This window comes from Scomber japonicus, chromosome 17 (genome assembly GCF_027409825.1).
Source record: "Scomber japonicus isolate fScoJap1 chromosome 17, fScoJap1.pri, whole genome shotgun sequence".
Classification (NCBI taxonomy): Eukaryota; Metazoa; Chordata; class Actinopteri; order Scombriformes; family Scombridae; genus Scomber; species Scomber japonicus.
In genome coordinates, this window is record NC_070594.1 from 18,798,722 (window position 1) to 18,813,428 (window position 14,707).

The 14,707-nt window shown below is 39.5% G+C and overlaps 2 protein-coding genes across 3 annotated transcripts in view; one reads left to right on the forward strand and one right to left on the reverse strand.

Moving 5' to 3' along the window:
- akap12b (A kinase (PRKA) anchor protein 12b) overlaps positions 1-3,559 on the forward strand; it is a 44,054-nt gene extending 40,495 nt beyond the window's left edge. For both annotated transcript variants that reach the window (XM_053337173.1, XM_053337174.1), the window contains one exon: positions 1,099-3,559. The gene's annotated coding sequence lies outside the window, so the exon portion shown is untranslated. The remainder of the gene's footprint in view (positions 1-1,098) is intronic.
- A 2,977-nt stretch (positions 3,560-6,536) lies between these two features.
- On the reverse strand, positions 6,537-12,374 carry zbtb2b (zinc finger and BTB domain containing 2b). The gene is made up of 3 exons (XM_053337004.1): positions 11,800-12,374; positions 8,477-8,657; positions 6,537-8,055 (listed from the first exon to the last, which is right to left on the reverse strand). The coding sequence occupies exons 2-3, from the start codon at positions 8,647-8,649 to the stop codon at positions 6,639-6,641; spliced, it is 1,590 nt and encodes a 529-aa protein (XP_053192979.1). The 5' UTR covers positions 8,650-8,657; positions 11,800-12,374; the 3' UTR covers positions 6,537-6,638.
- Positions 12,375-14,707: the final 2,333 nt, after the last annotated feature.

Here is a 14,707-nt window from a genome sequence, read left to right on the forward strand (position 1 = left end):
AGGGGGGGTTCCGTTTTTTGACTGAATTATATCTTTAATATGTGCAGAAGAGTGCTTTTTTATGTGCATCTTTTTTTCAGTCACACTGTGTGATGTTATCTGATCTAGCCAATGAGGGGGAGGAGGAGACAGAGACTGGGTGTAGCTCACTTTCATATTTGTTAAGCAGTCATGCAGCTATGAAGCACAGGATAGTCTAGAGAGGATTGGGGATGGAAGAGAAGGGCAGGAAAGAGCTTTGTTAGTTACAACAGCTTAACAGTAACAATGATGCACCAGCCATCTCACATTAAGTACTGTGTTGAAACAACAACAAACCATTGAAAGGCTTAAAATGACAAATAAAGGAGGCAGATTGGTAAAAACTGTAATAAATAAATAAATAAATAAATGTAAAAAGTGGGGGAATCTAAGATTAAAGATAATTCTTTGGGGTAATTCATATGATGGCATACAAATATACAGTATTTAAATAATTTTTGATGTTATATACATGTTTCTTCTTCTTTCTTTATACAGTAGATATAAAAAAAAAAATAGTATCATCTAATTGCAGTCTGTCCAAATAGTGATTTGGACAAAGATGTTTCCATCAGATTAAGCAATAGACTTGCACAACAATACTTCTTAGGCAGATGTTTGACAGGAGAGCCGAATATCTTTATTTACGTAACATTTACTGAATCAGTACAACTAATGTTTCAGTCCTTACAAACCTGCTTCAGAGTTCTTTTTTAAAATGGCTAGGATTACACAGTATATCAGCAGTATATAAAGCTGTCACAGTATTCTGTTGATGGTACTGATTTCATAGATACATATCACTCATGAGTTAAAGGAGTTAAATGGCAAAAGAAGAGGGTAAAATAAATCTCATATCCAGTAAAAAACAACAAACACTCAAACTAACAATATAAAAATGAGATTGTTTACCAAAAGGAAAAGTAAATACAGATTTCTATTTCTATATTACACTGACATACAGCATTTTAATATGCAAGAATATAATGTCAATCTCAAATGGTTCCTTTTTCCAAAGATGACAAAATACAGTCATGTCTTGTTCCTAACATTATTTTTTGTGCCTCTCTGCCTCAGCTGAAGAAACAAGACCGATGCCTGGGAGATACACAGTCTGGACCAGGAAGTGAATGATGAGGGAGAGAGAGAGAGAAAGAGAGAGAGAGCAAGAAAGAGGCTGCTCTGTGATAACAGGCTGAGACTGGGCTCCAACTTTCACAGCCCAGAGAGACTGAGTGACTGAGCAACAGCTGTGCCATTCTCTCCATCTCTACCCGTACCCCAACCCCATCCTGCAGCCCTGTCACAGCAACGTGATGTCCCACCGCTATATCCTCACCCACTCACTCACTCTCTCACACACACACACACACACACACACACACACACACACACACACACACACACTCACGCATGTCCTGTGCCTCAGAAGCATCCCGTCTGGCTTGTAATCTGTGTGATGTATGTTCCTTGTCTCAGTGACTTTCCAATGCCCTTGCTGTATAAAGCAAGAGTCTGCAACTTGGACGAGTGTGTATCTCTGCATATGTGTATGTGTGTGTGCGCGCGCGTGTGTTTATATGTGTATAGTAGCGAGAGTGAGATTGTGCCAGAAGGTGAAGAGATGGAGGATTATTATCTTGTATATTGTATTTATATCTTGAGTATTCTTTCATTCACCCCTTTATTTTTTCATGTTTTTTGCCCGATTTTGTTATTGTATGACGTGTTGTTTTTTGTTTTAGTAAGGCTGTGATACATCAGGTATTCTTTTAAGCAACATGATGGCGGTCAATTTAAAGTATGACACAGTGAAACATCGAAAAAGTTTCTCGTAAAAAATTTATCTGGTAGTATTTACCAAAAGAAATTGTTGCATAAAAAGTGCCCTGTGTATCATACCTTAAATAGTCACATTCAAAGATTATTTCAAGACTCTGTAGCAATTATAACTAAACCAAGGTACAAGTGTGATTCCTCTGTCAGTGTCAAGTGATAACACTGACTGCAAATATCTAAATAGGAGGGCAGAGAGTGTGATGTTATCTACTAGAAATGCATCACACGTTTGACTTTTGAAACATTCATCTTGTCACAATTTGTTGCCCCATTTGCACCTCACCCAAACTTTATCTTCATGTAGATAAGAAAAACAATCACTGCCTGATTTACTGTGAAAAAAAAATATTGTTACACATTGTTTCATGTAATAATACAATAAAATTCTATAATAACACTCTCATTTGATCATGTGGCAGAGATATTTGGTATATAGTGATGTGCAGCAGATACATATGCCACTTTTTGACACTGGATGAGTCATACTGGGTAGACACGTGCATGTGAGAAACATACAAAGCATAACGTGCACAAATTTAATGTGTGATTTATGTATTTTTGATGTGTGGCAGTTTAACTGAGATTTAACAGCTTCTGTACTACACTATGTTTATGCCTCCTGATGGAAAGAAAGTATGTTGACGCCCTCTGTTGCCTACAGAAAGTAGTACACCTTTTAGTTGTTCATTGATGTAAACAACGTCAACTGTATTTTTTGTAACAGGAGTGATAAAATATGCTAGACCTGCACTATGTCCACTATGTGTCCATCACCCAGCATGATAGCTCAGATTCATTAAGCTGGCACCAGGGAGGACGTAGGCTTGGTTAGAGAGGGGCAGACGCATGGTACCATGTGAGATGAAAACAAAGCTTTTACTCTTAATTTAAAAGCCAAATCTAATTAGGATAAATCAGGGTCATGGCCTTTCCATTGCTCACAGGATAAGACATCAGTTGCATCCAATTATATTCTACTCAGCTACTTTCATTCACTCATAAAACCTAAGTCATATGGTCAGGGGGTTCTTTTGCAACTGTATTGGCAAGGTTGGTGTTATATTTTGGATGGATGAATATCTAAACCATTCCTGGGACCTAGTTTTTCCACCAAAGCAAACATGTGACCACGGGTTACACTGGTTTTAGTTTGATTCAAACCAAATTTGACAAACTTGCATTGTGTCAGTCATTCGGACATCACGAGAATTAAGTGTGAGTGCTTCTATTTAGATGTTGAATCAGTGGCTATAAAAGCTCACATTTCATTAAGCTTTATGACCAAATGAGAAAGATCAGGAAGTTTGGACCCCTGTTAGGTCATGACTTACCTTTACTTTCACTTGATAGGGTGTGTCACATCCATACTTGCTTTATGTAAAATAAATGATTAAACAAGAGATAGTGGACTTAAATATTTGCTATTGTTGCATAATGTAAAGCATTTAGTTGGGGCACTGGCCCACCTTCAGTCCTCCCTGCTTTTTGTAACCCACTTAACTGTGAACCTGTTAACATTTGTACAGATTGTATACCTATGTACTTACAAATCATATTGTTGTAATAATAACTATTAACCTGCAGCCATTTATCATAATATTCATGTAGCATGGTCTTGTCTTTTGTATTTTCCATGCTGTTAATAGTAAGGATGCAGAAACTTGTCTATATTTCATTCAATAAAGTAAGAGAAAATTGGTGTATGTTTCATATTCATGCCTGAATCTGTACTTTAATACATTTATTAATCACTATGAGACATTCTCTACTGGAGGAAAGATATAAGTTAACATTATGACTGTTATTTATTGCTTATTGTAAAAGACAATGACATAAAAGAAGAACCACAATTATCAAAAGACATGTTTTATTGTTCATTCTAAATAATAATAAAAAAAAAATCAAAGTTGTTTATACAGAAAATTACTCACATTCCTGAGAACACAGATTGATCACAGTAGATGTCAGATGGGCGTTGGGGGAGGGGGGTTATATTGTGAACACAAGTATCATCAGATGGGAGTCTTCACTAGTCCTGAAATGTATGTTTTGATGAACTACACTGGACAGATAAGATGTCAAACTTCTCATCTTCCTGAGATACTGAGATGTTTTAACATACACATTAAACAACCATTAAATTACAAGACTGGTGTGGTTAAGGAACAATTACAAGGTAGACTTTCCACTGAACTGTGCACATGTCTGTGTATCAACTGAGCTTAATTGCGCAAATAAATGTCAGTAGTACAGCATTTCAGTTGCCTCAACAATACAAGTTTGAGTCCAGAGACAAACAAGAACATCCCTGTTAGTCAATATTAAACACTCCCATTGGTGTCTTTTATTTTATTTTATCTGAAGTAAAATAGACTTTAGATTTTTTGGCAAAGCTGGACATTTAATAGGCAATGACACAACCACACCAGTAAAGATATCATGGTTCCATTATGATAGTCTTCCCCTTCAATAGACCTGAGTAGACAGGAAAGAAACACAGCTCCATCTAGCATAACACTGGGCTAATTGCAAGGAAAGCACCACTGCTCTCCAAAAATTTCTCAATGCAGGGTTTTCAGTACAGAAATTCCACTTGAACCAAATTTAAATTGGGCCCCAGTCTCACTGTCATAAGCCTGTACTTAATGAAGATAAAAAAAAAAGTGTGAATTGAGTGAAATTGGCAAACAAAAAAACATGCACATCAAACATACTCGGGATGGGCATTTTTTTAATAGCTTCACTAAATGGTTAAAACTAAACCGATGGAAAGGCAATGTTTTATCAATCAATAACTATACAGTGTAGAATTTATGCCCACTGGAGGGAATAAAAACTATATTAAAAGTTTTATAGGACTCCCTCTCTGTACATTTTTTACAATTACCTGAATGCAAGGAAATGCCAGCTAATCTTTTTACTTACTTACTTACAAGTTCATCTCAATATTCAAACATGAAAAACGTTTTCAAATTAAGTTTAGAATTGTAAAAGACTGACATTTTTAAAATTGGCTTAAACAAGCTTAATTAACATTTTTGTTCCTGGGCGACTTGTAGGTGTATATTACTAATACTGCTGTCACACTTGACGAGTTTCAGGATGATACACTGCCACATCATTTCCCTTGTTTCACTTTCACTTGACATAAATGAAAAGATTTGTCACAATTCCCAGCAATAAATGGTATATGTCATAAAAGTTTTGTAAATTGTATTAAATAATACCTTTCATATTCCCATAGCACATGTAACATTGATCCAGGCAGTCTAATACATAGAGCTAACACCCTTTCACTTCATATGTCTTACAAACTGTGTATTATTAAAGCCAACTTTCCTTCATCACACTGGCATCCCTCCTTTGTTGTACAGTTTGGACAAAGTTAAAAGGACAAATATAAATGTCAAGAGTATTTAAAATAAATGTTTCCCTTTGGATAAAATTAGAAAGTTAGTCTTTAGAATAAATCGGGTCAGGGGTAATATAAACTGAAGATCCTAAAATACTCTTTTTACTCATAGTGAAGCATTTAAAAATGTTAAAACAACTTTATTTAAGCTCAGATTTGGACTTATATCTTGAAGAAAATAAAAAGATTATGCCCATCCCTTATACATAGACTCTCACTAAACCAAATGTATTCCTATTCTGAAAGCTATTTATCTACTTATGTACATACACCTCTGCAATATAATGTATTCTTTGTAAATATAGCATTGTATGTAAAATTAGAAAAGCAAGTCAAACAAAAAATTAAGGGCTTTTAGGAGTAGATCCAAGCTAATCATATGAAGACAAGATGTACAATATTGTACAGGACAGCCTCCCATCAAAGTATGTGCATATGGATGGAACATGTAGCTTCTTCAATCAGTAACCAAAAACATACATACACAACAGGTAAATAAGAGAAATTAAAAAGAAAAAAATGGCACAACTGTAAACATGGCAATGACCACTGTTGCTCATTGTGACCAATTTTCAGTGGCCAAATCTGTATCATGAATAGCAACTAATATGTTGTAATGAGACAAGAACCATAATCACACTTATCACAGTCGTCAAAAACAGTAAAACAACTAAATGTTTTCTGAGAAAGATGCAACTAATGGTCATTAAATTACATTTCAATGTATTCATTCTGCTGAGCCTAAACACAAATGGAAGACATACTTTTCTGCATACTGGACATCTATTTAAGAAGAGCATGAATTGTCTCAGGTCTGGATATGTGATTTATCTGGAATTATAATTCTATACCTGATCTGCAGACCAGCCTTTCTTTTCAGACCATGAAGAATGTTATTTATACGCAGTTCCAGAGGGAATAAATGTTAGTAGCGTGCAACTCGTCTCCTCACACCTAGCACACCGCCTCCGGAACCGTTTCTGCTTCCTCTTCCTTCTTAACTGAAAGTCGGCCTGTGCAGCCTCACCACAACGACTGCTCTTCAGAAAAACCAAGGTGGCACAGCCCGCCATGTGAGAATCGAACACCAATGTACACCAACATTAAAATGATGAGATGAAACAAGGTAGTAGTTATTTTCCTGCCCTCACTGGTATTTAACTTAGCCTTGAGCCAAATTGTAATGTTACTTGCTGTACGTCCCCCAGAAAACCTAACAACCCCGGTCAAACACACACAAACACACACACAAAATCGTAGTAGATCAAGAACCTCCAACATACATACCCTGACTCTTTTATCTCACCTATTTACCATAATTTAGAAAATCAACGTGTTAAAAAAAGACAAATACACAGTTTTGGCACTACTCTACAAGGATCTCTTCAGTCTTTATGGGTTCAAGTGGGGTGCCAGAGTTGGACAAATCGGAGCCTTCATCTTTAGAAAACTCTTCATGCTGGAGCAGTGCGCCTGACCCCGTGTTACCCTGCATGCCCCCTAATCCCCCTTGGGTGAAACAGAGGTGTTTGATCACCTCATTGGGACTGGAGAAGGTTGTTGCACAAATGTTACATTTGTAAGGTTTCGACGAGCCCAAGAACATTGCCTCCATCTGACTGCTGTCATCCCCCGCAGTGCAAAGTTCCATGCTTTGTCGGTCCACCATGGTGTAGGCATCGGCCCCCTGGTTCAGGCACACGTGGCGGGCTGCCTGGTTGGCACGGCAAAAGCTCTTGCCACAAGCACTGCATTTGAAGGGCTTGCCTGTGTGGATGTACATGTGTTCACGCCAGTGGCTCTTCTGAATGAACTTGCGCCCGCAGGTGGAGCACTCGTACTTCCGCCGCTTCACTTCACGGTCCAAGTCAGCACTCTCCAGGTTGTCGATATCCGCAATGTCTGACGGAGGCGGTGTGTCTGCCTGAGAATTTATTCCCCCAAAACCCCAACTGGACGTGGACACCTCTGCTCGGGGAGAGTCCGAGTTGGTACCTGAAATGGGCGTTTGCTCATTATCACTGATTACCTCGACTGCTGTAGTGGCACCTGAGGCATTTACGCCGACCTTGTTTCCCTTAAGGACACCGTCCATCTCTAGCGTGCTGTGTTCTCCAGTCAGTACAGGTGAGAGTGCATTGCTGGTCTCTGACTGGGTCTGCTGCAGAGTCTGGGTGTGCTGCAGGAGGTGCTCTCTCAGGAGGCTTCTCTGGGTGAATCGACTCCTGCAAAGGTGACAGGAGTAATGCTTCCTAAAGGAGGAACTTCTCTTCATGATGCTGGGCTTCACATGGAGGATGGCACTTACTGCAGCACCATCTGCAGTTAGCAAGTCTGTTCCCCCTTCCTCAACTGTGGGCTTTGTGCCGCTGGTTGAGGCCTCCATGTCTTGGGGTGAGGAAGCCAAATTGAATGGTAAGGAATTTGCGAACGCAGCTGTCACAGCTGGTGTGGACGGACACTTTCCTTCTGAGCTGAGCTGCTCCATGTCGAAGGGTGAGGAGAGCTGCCGTCGAGAAGCCAACCTAGCTGACATCGCCACCTGTTGGTCTGATATCTGGATGCCATAGAGGGAGGTGGAGAGGTTGATGCTCTGCTCAGGGTGTGAATACACTGACTGACTGGCCTCCTGCAAGAGGGGATAGGCATGCAGGAATCTGACCCCCTGCTCCAGCCGTGCAGGGTCTATCAACTGGGGTGCGAGCTTGCCTGTGTACATCAGGTTGAGGAGGTAGCTGAAGATATCTGGCTGTATGTCAGCAGCCTTCAGACGCACACAGTCACTGAAAGACAAAGAAAATCAACACATAATGAATGACAAATAGTGAGAGATCTCTTAAAGTCACATACTGTTGCAAAAGGTCACAGCATATTTTGTTGAGGCAGGCTAACCCTAACCCTAACCCTAACCCAGCTGTGAAGAAAGGACAATACCACTAAACACTTCTGTGATTGATCATAATGCTGCTTACACAACCTCATCAACCCCTTTGATTTTAACGTCATTTTTAACATTAGTTTTGGTCACCATACAAAAATGATCGAGATACAGCACTTTTATATTTAAATCAGTGTTACAGTGTTCTTTACACTGTACCTGTATGTTTTAACAGCAGGATTACATTTTGGATAAATTCACTGATGGGACCACAAGTCGTGTTTTAACTTCCGTACCACACCACCGTTAGTACAATCCTACTGTACCTGTCCTGGTGAATGAAGAGCATTCTGAAGTAGTTGGAGAAGGCAGCGAGGACGGCCTTGTGGGCTTTGAAGAAGACATCTCCGATAGCCACAGTGCAGTCGCACAGGAAGCCAAACTCCCTCTGAGCGTTAAGCTGCTGCAGCAGGATAAGACCATGGTTGGCCAACTCCATTCTTCAACCTGCACAAAAGGCACACACACACATAAACAGCATTCAGTTTCCTGTCTGGAAGGAGACCAGAGTTTATTGTGACCACAAAGAGTCAGGTTGACAGGGGTGATCTAACGACCTTGTAAAGGCTAACTTAACAGTGAAGAATCATTTTGTGACACTACAGACAATTTGTCTAGTAAATATAAACAAGTTATTTGTGAATTCAAATTTCTTCAAGGATATCAGACATGGAAAATATTCCTGATCTAAATAAACTTTGGACAGTAGCAGAAGAGCAATGACAACCAAAGTGTTCATACAGCTTCCTGTAGGGGCTGCTCTAATTGTCTTTAAACTGGCTCTGTACACAGAAGTAGTTCCTTATTGACATCTTATGACTATTTACAGAATATCATTCTCACATAGGGATACTGGGATAGTTAGGACTAGTGCACAGTCAAGTCACATGGTACTGTCCAAATTTCTAGTGTTACACAGCCCACGATAAGGAAATAATTTATTCTTATGTACACCTATGGTTTTTCATTTGCTGCTCCTGTTTTCACAGAGATCCACTTCAACACATCACAGGATCTCACAGTAGTTGAGCTACAGTAAGTTGCTACAGTAAGTTTTGCCCATCAAAATGTTTCTGGAAAAACCCTGAAAACAGATACCACTTTGCATGAGTTGGTTGTGATGCAGCCCACACCCGCAAACTCAATCTAAAGGGACATTTCAGGGCTCAGTGCGCTCTGTTGACCAATGAGATGGATGTTGTTGACCCTACAGGTCACTGGAGGACTCAGAGGGCTCCAGGCCATCACATGATCAGGGTTATGGGTGTCGGCACACATTCCTAAGTCAGAACTGGTTCTATCCCCTTCCAGCGGAGAACGGAAACAGCCCTGGGGCAGGGTGAATCTCCTTTCTCTTGCACTTTCTCCAAATAACACTTAAAACTGTAAGAATGCAGATGATGATGGATACTTGATCAGCCAATTCATCTCAAATGACTAAAAACCTGTAACCCTGTGTACCCCCTGCTGGACACGCGCACACTCAAATATCTCTCCACACATATGTATTTCATCAAAGAGATCAGAGGGCAAGGATGCTGGCAGTGCAGTGCTCCAGGAAAAGGCTAGATTTCCACGTTTTGTGCTACGCCACAGCTACAGCTGGCACCAAAGATGTAAAATACCAACAAACCACACACATGAACAACTTCGACTCCCTTAATGGTCATTAGGAAGTAATGGTTTATGATACTGTTGAGTGGTAAGAGATGAAAACAGTAGACAGTTAATCAGCAACTATTTTTGACCATTATTTAAGTAAAATTTCACTTTTTCACCAATTCTACCTTCTAAAATGTGAGAATGTGTCGCTTTTGTTTATCTTTCAGTATCTTGGGTTTATACCAGGTTTTTTACAGACAAAAACAGCAAATTAATCAATAATAAAAATGTTTAATTTTATATTATATATGACAAATATCTCTGTATAAATCCATCTGTATCAACAAGGACAGAGAAAATATGAGAAACACCTCTCAGTATAACACAATATAATTTAACAGCACCATAGCCTCCAAAATGACCATGAATTTGAATCATAGCCTCTCCAGAACAGTTTAAACAAGAACTGAACACTATAAGTTTCATGAACCTAGGATTTATTGCAGGACTGTTTTGTTATATCATGTCAGTGATGCCAACTGAACCTGCAGCCCCCCAAAAATTGCTCTTTCTTTATGCAGCATCCCAACAGACAATACTATATATTGTCATTGCTTAGGCTGACTTCTTTACTGTGTTCCTACACCGTCACAATGCGCCACACCTGTAGCACACCTTAAAGATAAATTATCTTATCTAATTAAGGTAAGTTGCAGAGATCTTTAATTTTTTTTTGCTTCATACACTATGTTTTTTTATTCAGTCGTCAATTTGGAAAACACAACATTTGACAGTAGCACGTATACAACATAACTTGCTGGAACAACTAGTTTTCATGGGCCTTTTATACAGTACACACTCTCAGCTATTCCGTATTTAAACAGTTTGGTTTATTTCATATAAATAATCCTCATTTACAGATATCTGTCAAATATATTTCCTTTAATTCTCAGAAAATGGGTAATCAGCCAATGCTCTTGGCTCAAGGATCTGTAGGATCAGCTTTACACTAAGGCTGCAATTAATTAATTAGCATTAAGTACTAATTACTTTCTGGATTGCTTGGTCTATGCTAATACCAAAAATATAGAGAAAAATGTCCATCACAACTTCCCACAGCTCATGGTGATGTCTTCAAATGTCTCAAAACCTGAAGATATTCATTTTATCATAGAAGGCTAAGAGAAGAAATAGAAATAATAGAAATAATCATTTTTTATAATCCATAAATACATTGTTTTACCTCTTATTTAAAACAATTTCTTGTAAAACTGAGTTTTGTGGCTTATTCCATATCTTTTGAGTTCAGTGCAACTCCAGATAACATGAGTATGGTTTGCCTGCAGGTCAGCCACAGAGAGTCTTATATATTTTTTTGGGTGGCTGCACATGTATTTTCAGTTTCCATGAAAAAACACGTCTGATTGCCACGATTTAGCAACGCATACGTATTGTGTTGATGCGTTAATCAACACTTAACTTGTTTGCAACAATAAAGCACCGCCCCTGATGTGATGTAGACACGTGGAACATTACTTCCGTAGTGCGAGTTTATGTTATTCGGTCAATACACCGATTAAACTACGTGTGTGTGAAGCTCATAAGGAAGGTGAACATGCTGGAGGAGTGAAACACTTCAATAATGTGAACAATAAATAACAGCGACGGCACATGAGGCTTTCTAGAAGGAGCACACACACACAAAAACAACGCGCCCGGACGGACTCCTGCCTCAGGTCCCTCTCGGTCGCTGCTGCTGCTGCTAGCGCGAGAAAACGGACATGCACGCACGCGGGCGCGCGCACACAGCACACACATACTGGGGAAAATGAGCGAGAGACGCAAAGGGGGATGGGGCTGGTCACGAATGCGTTTCTTTTAACTTCCCCGTGACAATTACAGTTCCCCAAAGCGTACACAAGTAGCCAAATAACGTACCAGTACCGGTAAACGAACGGGTGAGTATGTAGCTAAAAAACAACAGTACCTGCGCTCCGTTTAAATCCGCGGAGTTTGCCGTGTCGCCGTTTGTTTGTTTGTTACCGGAGACTCGTCCGTCCTGTCCTCTCTGGGCTCGCAGCAGCTTGTACTGTTCCTTGAAAAACGCAGCATTCGTTGGCGGCGGAGAGGGGTCGTCCGTCGGTGTTTTCCGGTTAGGGGTTTTACGTTACAATCACATGACTGTGGGTAAAAAAACAGCCAAAAAACAGCCGTTGTAAAAAAAAATCCGTTGAGCAAGGAGGGAGGCGGTTGAGTTAACGTTAATTTCACGCACTGGTTGTAACCGCCGTGAAGGCAGCCGGTGAGTTTTGAACATAAACAGCTAACAGTTACGTTGACTCGGCGTGCGATACTTAATCATCCTGTCGGTGCCGGTAACGACATGTTAAACATAAAACCGACGTGTGGTTGAGCGTGAGTATGAGCTGTCCCTCATCCTCCCTCGTTGAAATAACGAAACATCGCTTTGCCCACACAGTCTCACATTTGCATTTTCGGTTGAAGCTACAACAAGCTACAATTACAGGTTGTTAAAGGAAGTGTACACATAAATAATATTACTACGATACCAATTCAGATATGATGCAAAATATCACAGCTTGATTCTTTTAGCTTTAACAACATGAACTTATAATAAAAATATTATAACTTATAGGCAGTATTGCCTTTATAAAGTTAAATTATCCGTTTTGAACCCTACAGAGTATCTGCCAACAAGAATTGAAAGTGGTCACAAATCCAATACTGAAATACTGTAAAAGAAAAAATATATACTTAAAAAATGATTTAAGTTTTGATCCCAGTGGAGGCTGAGAGAGGCCCTAATATAATAGTATATATATAGTATATATTAAATACTATATATATATAATGTATATCAATGAGGATCATAGATCACAACACAACATATCTGTTGTTTTTCTTCTTTTTAAAAATAAAAGTAGGACACCTTTAATTATGAATTATACAGTAAATTTAGAACTGTCAACCTCTCAAAGATTGGGGTATGCTCTTTTATGGTTTTCTACTTAGACATTTTCACAGTGCTTTTACACTTCGCCATAATTGAAAAGGATTCATGATCAAGCTTTTTTAAATGTTTATGTTTTTTAAGAGAATAAATAAGTGCCCCCCCCCTTCCCAACCCAACTGATCAAGGCAGATGGCTGCCCACCTAGAGCCTGGTTCTGCTCGAGGTTTCTTCCTGTTAAAGGAGAGTTTTTCCTTTCCCCTGTTGCCAAGTGCTTGCTCATGGGGAAATATTGGGTCTCTGTAAATTAAAGAGTATGGTCTAGACCTGCTCTATTTGGCTATACAAATAAAATTGAATTGAACTGAAATAATTGACTTAATCCTTGGCAAGGTTTTTTTTTTTTTTGCTATAGCCCAGTTCATGGTAAGCAGGATAATGATAATTCATGCAAATAAAAGATAATGTACTCATTCCACTGTTGGGAAAGTTACTGCTGTTGATATATTGATTCACTCGATTGTTTTACAGTTGTTACCTGGTATGAATGGCAAAATGCACAAAAATGTGCATTTTGCCATTCATACCAGACTGTATTTGTCATTTGTCTGCTGTTTGGGCAGTGTTTAACTTGACAGTTTTACTTTTAGATGGAGCTATAGTCATTTCCAAACACTTACAGTTGGTAGGAAACTGTAAATTGTGGTAGTGAGATGTATAAATTGATGATCTCAACAGAAAGTAGTCTGCCAAAAAAGACTGAACTGACATATTCAAATGTCTGTGGGAAACCATGTGTCTTTTAATAGAAAAAATACCCGTAGAGGAAAGAGTCTTGGAAATGGATTTAAACCAAAAAACACATTCCTCATAGCCTGTCCAGATGGAGGCACAGGAAGTGTAGGAGGACTTTTTCACAGAAGCACTTTGGAGTCACGTCAATATATGTTTTCATGAGTGAGTTGGTGGATGTTGTCCCAGTGTAAACACCAATTTTTGCCAGACTTGTCATTACAGGGTTGCATTTCAGCCTTAGGACAAGGAGTCCACAGGAGAACCAGACTGAAAATGCTTGCTGCACAGGCAGGCAGAGAAAGGGAGTCTGTAAAAGGAGACGGGGGACATGGTGGGAGGGGGCAGAAATGTCTACGAATAGGGCCTGAGGATCTTAAAGTCCCTGTCCTGTCAACAAACAACCCTATATCTGATCTTGTCCACAACTTTACTGAATCTAACTAGCTGATAAAAATTCAGGACAGTGGGGGTATAAAACGTTTCACATACAAATCAACTGGTAGAGTAACAGCAGATGATAATGACCAAACAAAGGCATGTTTACTTTGCTGAAAGGCTCACTGTTACTCATCATTAAAATCAATTTATTCTAGTCAATTGATTTTATACAATAGGAAAAAGTGATGTAAGCAGCTGTCTTTCTTTGCACTTCATATACCATCTCTCTCCGTTTGTTCTCTCTGTTACTTTCTCTTCTCAAAAGAGATGCTGGATGGACTTTCACATGACTGCCCCACCACTGATTTCCAGTAAATTGATTTTTCCTGCGATAAAGCATTTTCAAAACTAACACAGACTGCATGAAATTGCTTAAAACGTAAAAAGTACAGTGAGATTTGCGTCTGATTTGGCCAGTCATGACGTCAGTGCACAAACGACTTTGCACACAACATACTGAGTCTCGTAGATTAAATACCTAGGCTGTAAACCTGCTGTTGCGACTGTATGTGGTGAGCTGGAGCACCTGTTTAAACAGTGCCTTTAACGTTAACTGCTGCCCTCCCCCCGTTCATGGCCTGTTTTGAAACCGGAGTGGTGAGTCACTCCACTCTCGGTTTAGAAAAACAGATCCGGCCAGGCTGGGTCCCGGCGGGGGGAAGGGAGGCCGGCGGTGGATGAACACCGGAGG

Bases quoted from the DNA above. Each gene is read 5' to 3' on its own strand.
- zbtb2b (XM_053337004.1), bottom strand. From the start codon at position 8,649: ATGGAGTTGGCCAACCATGGTCTTATCCTGCTGCAGCAGCTTAACGCT. The intron at 8,056-8,476 runs GTACAGTAGGAT...TTTGTCTTTCAG, and splicing joins CTCTTCATTCACCAGGACAG to TGACTGTGTGCGTCTGAAGG.